At 31.7% G+C, this 7,550-nt stretch overlaps 1 protein-coding gene across 1 annotated transcript; it reads left to right on the top strand.

Moving 5' to 3' along the window:
- The first annotated feature begins 5,434 nt into the window (after window positions 1-5,434).
- On the top strand, window positions 5,435-7,550 carry LOC145329464 (uncharacterized). The gene is made up of 4 exons (XM_080173622.1): window positions 5,435-5,556; window positions 5,898-5,975; window positions 6,490-6,616; window positions 7,280-7,550. The coding sequence occupies exons 1-4, from the start codon at window positions 5,542-5,544 to the stop codon at window positions 7,372-7,374; spliced, it is 315 nt and encodes a 104-aa protein (XP_080029748.1). The 5' UTR covers window positions 5,435-5,541; the 3' UTR covers window positions 7,375-7,550.

Here is a 7,550-nt window from a genome sequence, read left to right on the forward strand (position 1 = left end):
GTAGTAGTTTTTTTGTCTGTAGCGAAAGATCTCGTTTTTTAATAAAGGAGGTTAGTCTTTTGTTTGTTTATTAATTTATGTAGCCCCGCATGGTTAAGGCAGGAGGTATATGAAAAAAAGTGCTCGATATAATTTTGAGGGAAAGCACCCGAAAGATAAAAGACAAGAAAATAGCTAACATCGCACCTTGAGGTAGGATTCCAACCAACCATTATAGGTTTGTCTTTGCTTTTCGTGTTAGTAAATCTAGTTATTTTATAGATATCATTACGTATATATTTAACTTAAATCTTTTCTTAAACAATTTATTGAAATCCATACTGTAAACTAAAAACTCAATTTTGAAAAGTTCTACTTTTTTCACTTTAAAGTTATCCAGCAAAATTAAAATTTGTTTTAAAAGTTTATATAGTTGTGTCTAGAGAATATTCGGTGCTTTACCACAAAATAACTGTTGAGAGAAATGACCCTCCCTATCCTTATTTTTTAAAAGAAATTTAAAAATAGGGTAACGTTTTTTCTTGCATAACCCCTTCGGGACCTCCACTTACGTTGCGCTAACCCTGCGGGACTACTTAGTACCAAATATAACCTAACCTTACCCAAGTAATAAGCTTCCCCCTCCCCCGTATTTTGAATGTATTACAAAAGTAAGGGGTGGAAGGGATATTTAAGCTCAACAAGGTACATTACTGCCAAATATTATAAGCTAGATCACAAATATTTTTAGGTTAGATAGGTTTTTCTCTTAATTCAATTACTCATGCGCTGCTAAATAATATTTATAAACCTAATAATTTTTGTAAGAAATTTTAGTCTATATCTTATCTGTGGAGATTCTTTAAACAATGAATAATTACAGAACTCATTTTATCTGGCTATTTTTTTATTTCTGAGATTCTCTACTCTCCACTTTCCCTTTTAGTTTTAATAAGAAAAAAATAGATGGTGGGTTTTTTTCCAGAGGCGATTTTCTTCGCAGGGTAAGCGCACCTTCCCCAAATATAGGTTTGTAACTCTCATAGACCTATAAGAAGCTTCACTGTAAAAGTCCGTATGTCCATTTAAAACTTCTATGTAATCAAATCCTAAAAATGAAGGATGTCCTTAAACAGAATCCTCTATTTAAGCAATTTTGCAGCAAATTTATGTACTATTTTATTTAGACCTTTAAATTAATACCTTTATGGATGTTGCTGTGGATGTTGTCACCATTGTAAGATTTTATTTTAGGAAAAGAAGTTTCATAAAACAGCAATGGTTTAGAAAGAAAGGTTAGCTGCAGTATTGATTTGTGCCTTTAAAACATTATAGAGTAAGACTCTCAAACTCATAAAAACTCAAGAATCCACTTATGAAGAAAGTTTAACAAAAACAAGGATGGATTTAAGACGAGAAGGAAAAAGAAAACTAAAATTATTTAGTTGATGAAGTAATTGACAAGCTAAATAATTATGGCATTTTCCAAAATGACAACTCAATGGTTGTGACTTTAGTTTCCATTTAGGAACATTGGTGTTTTCCTCAATTGGTGTGCCTAGAGAGCACTGCTACTTTCCCCCATTTTGAAATAAATGCAAAAAAGGAGCGTGTAGTTTATTTTCTATGTGCTACGCCGCGGGTGGCCATAACTCTGCGGGATCAATGCCTGTTGTCCCCTAAACATGCTGAACAATCCAGTCCCTTATATTACCCAATTTTACCTGACCTAAAGTAATAAACAATTATACGAAAAAAACCACTCTTTATTTAAAATAAGGAGAAGGGTTTCTCTGCTCGCTAGGCTCTTTAAGGAAGACTGCCAAAAACTTTATAGGGAACCGAAAACTTATAAAGATGGCAAAAAAACTTGTATAAAAAGGAGAAGTTATATATTTTCAATATGTTGGCACAATAGACTTGACAATTATTGACACAATGTTGCCTCAAATAGCGTAATTTTATATTTCATATGCTCCAAGTAAGTGTTCATATGTATCGCAGCAATAAAAGGCTGAAAATATTTTTTATCATAAATTTTAATTAAGTACAGATATAGAGGCGCTTTCACACAAAGCATCTTGTTGAGCACCGATAACCCCCTCCCCCACACCCTCCTATATTTAAAAAAATTCTAATCTTAAATGTATTTAAAAGAGTAAACAAAAAAAAATAATCAATCTTCAGATAGCACAGAAAAATTGGTTCCAACCGGTTGCCCACTCCCCCCCCCCCCCCTCTTAAAGTGGTTAGGCGTAAAGGAAAAGAGGTCCCTAATTCATTTTTTTTAAATAAGGAAGTTTGGAGTTTCTCTGGTTAAGTTCTTGAGGGAAAGCACATATAATCTAATGAGGCTCAAATTGTAAAGCTAACAAAACTAAAGCACATAACATAAGCACATACCCTGTAAGTGTTAATAGAGGAGCATCGCTGCTAATAATATTTAATATCTTCAACAGGTGTTCACTTTCAACAACACAAATACTCAATAATAATCCCATCACATTACAATTTGTAAAGGCTGTTCTATAAATAAGATATGTCGGTCAATGCGTCCGTCTGTACCGAATTGTTAATGTAGTCAAAAGAAAAAGGTTAAAACAAATTTGGATGTGGGATTTTATTCCCGGGGCGATTTCTCTTCGTAGGGTGCAAGTAGCCTTTCTAAAATACGTAAAATATTATAAATATTCCATGGACCTATTAAAAGCTTCACTGTAAATTAGAATCATATCGACCCATCGAGATCTTCAACTAAACAATTACTTTTATAAAGGAAATATGTTAATGATATTTTAGTGTTGCTGCTCTACATTTACAATATTCTTGCTGGGAAGTGTCTTTCCATTGGAAGGACTGATCGAAAGAGTATTTAAGTACATGACCTAAAGTAATTAACAGGAAGAAAAAAACTACCACCCATCCACCCCCTCCCCCCATAGTTTCAATTATTCCAAAAATTCATAAGTACTTTGAGTGTTAGAGACTATCAAAAGAAGTCTCTTATGCAACAAACTGTTACTTTATCAAGAATTGAGAAAAACATTGAATTGAAAAGGTACCCCAACTAATGAAACTTTTGTTTTCAAGTCTCGTTTCAATAACCATTCAAATTCATATTTTATGCAAGATATTTTTTTCAATTGTGAAGATACTCTTTAAGTCTTGCTTCATCAGTTAGTCGGTATCTCAATACGTCGAAAAGGGCATATTCGTTAGAAATTACCGAGAACAATTATTTTAAACGTTATTAAGAACGTTATGAAGCGTAGCTACTCTATACTTCCCTTTGTCTGTTAGTCAACCCATAACGCAATAAGGGAAATGTGATTATTTTCTCTGCTGCTATTGGTATACAACTGACATTTTCTGTGGAAATTCCTATGATGTAAGCGCATCTAGTCTATTCTTTATTTTGTCTGTCTGTATGTCATGCTTCTGAAGATATAAATCTTTTTTTGGAAAATTTCGAGATTTTTTTCACTACCTTATCTTTTTTATGACAACTGTACATCTGGTCTATAAATCACTTTGTCCGTTGTCCATTTGTATTCTAGTTGTCATGGTTATTTATTTAATAGAAAAAAGGCGAAAAAGGAGCAGTTTGAAAACTAATGTTGTTAAGGCTTAAAATGACAATAAAGAAAGTCAAAAGAATTTTTTTCAATGTTTCATCATCAATGGTCATAGTCACCCTTGTCATAAATTTCAAGGTTTTATAATCGTGTAGAAGTCTCATGTAATTTTTTACATCAGACAGTTGAAAGAAAGAAAACATTAAATATTCAATTAAATTTTGAAATGCACAAAGATTGTTTTTTATTGAAAAGTTCGTTTTGTGCGTTTTAATTGCATAACTGAAGCTTTTCTAAATCTATTTTATACAAAAGGTGATATGTTGTCCAAATTGAAGTAAAAAATGATATATTGATTTATTACAAACTACTATCAAGGTTGAAGCAAGAGAAATATGTCGCACATTTTGGATGATGTTATTCTTGTTAATTTAATCAATTTTTTAAAGAAAATATTTTTATAGAACGTTCATCTACGTAATACAAGATATTTGATTTTTGAAATTTGTAACCTATATTCGATTATGATAAAAGGAAAATACACAAAGATTTTGAAATAAGATAGAACATTTATTCATTTCATGAATTTTTATTGATCATTATGATAAATTTTTTTCCTTTGGATAATTAGTGGCAACATAATTATTGCATTTTAAACTTCTTATTTTTTGCTTTTTTGTCGTTACGTTGTTGTTGTTGAATGTCTATCTTCTAAAGTAACAGGATGTATGTATTTGTTTGATTCAATTATTTTTCTTAAAAATCGTGCAAATTTTCTTCGGATTTTTTATTTAGCTTAAAGTGACAAAAAAATTCTATGGGGTTTGTATATCTATACACGAGAGGACAGTAATCTTTTTTCATTTCAAAAGTTTTTATTAAACTCTTTTTACACCTTCACTTTTAGGTAGATACATTGCAATTTATTTTTTTTTATCAATCAATAAATCAATTTATTTTATAATGACTATAATTTAAACAAGGATTAGCATATTTAGTAGCAGCAAAATTTCATTTATCCTGTATAAATGTAAAAGGACCACAGTAAAGCTTTTTATATGTCCAGCAAAGGATCACTACTATTTTTCTTTGGGGGGGGGGGGGACTTTAAAAATATACAATTTAAATTGTATGGTCGACTAACACCATGAGTTTGCATATCAAATACATATTAGTATCCTAAAAGTGCGACATGAATATAATTTAATAAGTGCATTTAATAGATTCAAAGAAGAGCACACTTATACAAAAGTTTGGTAGACAGACAAACCTACACAAAAAAGGATCGCAATGTTAATTAGTAGCAAAGCACAAGCAATCATGGATGGACAAACGGGCAAAGTGAGTTAAAGAGCAGATGTTCAGGTGTCAGGAAAATAAGATTATCATTATAATATTATCATTTTTTAAACGACAATAAAATTTAAAATAAAAAAAATATCTGTCTTTTGAAGCTTACCGACAGACCGACGGACAGAACAATTTATATACTGGTACAAAAATTCTACGGCAAAATTTTAGCTGCCTATCTTAAATAGCAGCCGAGAAAATCAATAACCACTATATCGTTACAGATGGACTCTCGAAGAGACAGAATAGTTATTTCTCGCATCGTATTATAAACGGCTTACCGCGGATATAGAATGTACAATTATAAGATTAAAACCAGCTTTTTTTAGCCCCGAGGTGCCGAAGGCACCGGCTAAAAAAACTGATTTTAATCTTATGATTGTACATTTTTATATTCGTAGAAAGCTGGATATAATTCGGTGCTAGACATAGTTTTTTCGTATGGATGAGAACCGGTTCCTATCCACCGGATTCTGAGGAATACGAGAAATGATTATAGAGAAGCTTTGCTTCTAAAATAAGTTATTGATTATCTGCTCTATAGATATTTTAAGAACACCTGTTAATAGTGAATAAAAAGGACGTTGTATATGAAGCTAGGGTTGCTTTTTATAGTTACATAGCTAAGCCTGCAGACATGATTGTTCCCTTGGTATGTCAATATTTTTATACTTTTCCCTCAAACTGCTTTTTTGATCGGTTGATAGCAAAACCTTCACCTCCTACCCTTATTTTTAAATAAATTTAAATTAAGTGGGGTGTGATAGTTTTTCGTTTGTTTGTTTAGGTCAGGTTAGGTTCAGCTGTATCAGTTACTGGGTAGTCCTGCAAGGTTAGGGCCTTTTTAAGCAAATCGTTTTTTGTTATCATCCCCTGCTTCTTTACTGCAATACGTTCATACAATTAGGATGGTCTGTACGTCCTAAAGGGATATATATTAGCTTTTATTGTTTATGGAGGCATGACTTTGAACAGTTTTCAATTTTATTTTAGGTTTTCGTGTTTATTGCTACCATAGGATGTGGATCCATAGCTGATGCTACTATGTACAAGTCCTATACCATGCAACAGGTAACAAATAACCATTTGGGTGAGGACACAGATGCCCATGCTTCAGATAACCAGTAATAGACTTCATTCAGATCTCTATTGAGGATAACAACATCCGTGAATATCAAACCACATAAAATCATGGATGGAAATACGGACAAAGTGAAGCGGTTATAATCAAGAATACATTTGTTGTAATAACATGAAACCTATATATTTTTAATATTTATATTTTGTAACATGACCAACAGACCACAAGGCCAAGGAATTTATATGCTAGATGCTCTTCGGTAAATCATCACACACAAAAAAAAGCTGTATTATTCCTGTGATATTATTACAGGCTGATGGACGGAAGGACCTACAGACAAAGTTAGTAACAAAGAACCTTCGCTACTAAAATGAATTATAGATGGTGGTATGTTCTTAGCACCAGTTCAGGCCACTATAAGCTGAACTATTTGGTGTTAGATGGTAACTGAAATAAATTTTGGTATAAATAATATTTGTACCTTTCACGATATTATTGATTAAGGTTGCCCTGACACCAGAAATCCGTGCAGAATTCCAGAAACTGAACAGATACTGTGGCAGCAGATATCCATCCTACAGCTATTACTCTGCTCCTGCAACTAGCGGTTTCAATCTTGCATCTCTGCTGGGTAATTTTATTACTATTACTTTAGTATTACAGCTATTACTCTTCTTCTAACTATCATTTTCATTTCTGCTTATTACTATTACTTTTAGTATCAATATGCATCTTATCACTATTACTCTTCTCCTGCAATTATCGGTTTCAACATTTTGGGTTGTTTTATTACTATTACCTTTAACATTGCTATGCATCAAATATCTTCTGAGTAATTTTAATATTATTACTATTAGCATTACTAAGCATTCAATAACAATTATTTTCATCCTGCAACTATTGGTTTCAACAATTTTGGTTGTTTTTTACTATTACTATTAACATTACTATGCATCAAATATCTTCTGGGTAATTTTATTAGTATTACTATTAGCATTACTGTGCATTCAACAACTATTACTATGATCCTGCAACTGGCAGTTTTAATTTTGCATCTCTTCAGGGTAATTCTATTACAATTAGTATTACTATGCATAAAATATCTATCACTCACATTATACAACTCGCAGTTTCAATCTTGCATCTCTTATTGGTAATCTTATTACTATTACTTTTGTGTTCTCTAATAGTAGCTTTCATTATCTTATTGTATTACTTTATAGCATATTCGTATCATAAACACGCGACATCAGCTTCATGAAAATTCCATTAAATTTATTAATTGTTATTTTAGGTCCAGCTATATTTGGTTTGGCAGCAGTTGGCGGCTTGTTGGCAGCCAGCAGTCTCCTTAATGGCGGTGCCACCTCTGTTACTGTTGGAAAATGAAAATGATCAGGAAAATCAGCATGAAAATTATAACAATTTCACAATATTTTATTAGTTGTAATTAATTTATTTATTTACTTGTAACATATTATAAACAATTTGTGATAATGTGTAATAACTCATAACTCTAAATCTCTAACTTATATTTTAATAAAATGTATGATAAATACAAAAAA

This window comes from Acartia tonsa, chromosome 10, assembly GCF_053477335.1.
Source record: "Acartia tonsa isolate MP-2025a chromosome 10, ASM5347733v1, whole genome shotgun sequence".
NCBI classification, from domain to species: domain Eukaryota; kingdom Metazoa; phylum Arthropoda; class Copepoda; order Calanoida; family Acartiidae; genus Acartia; species Acartia tonsa.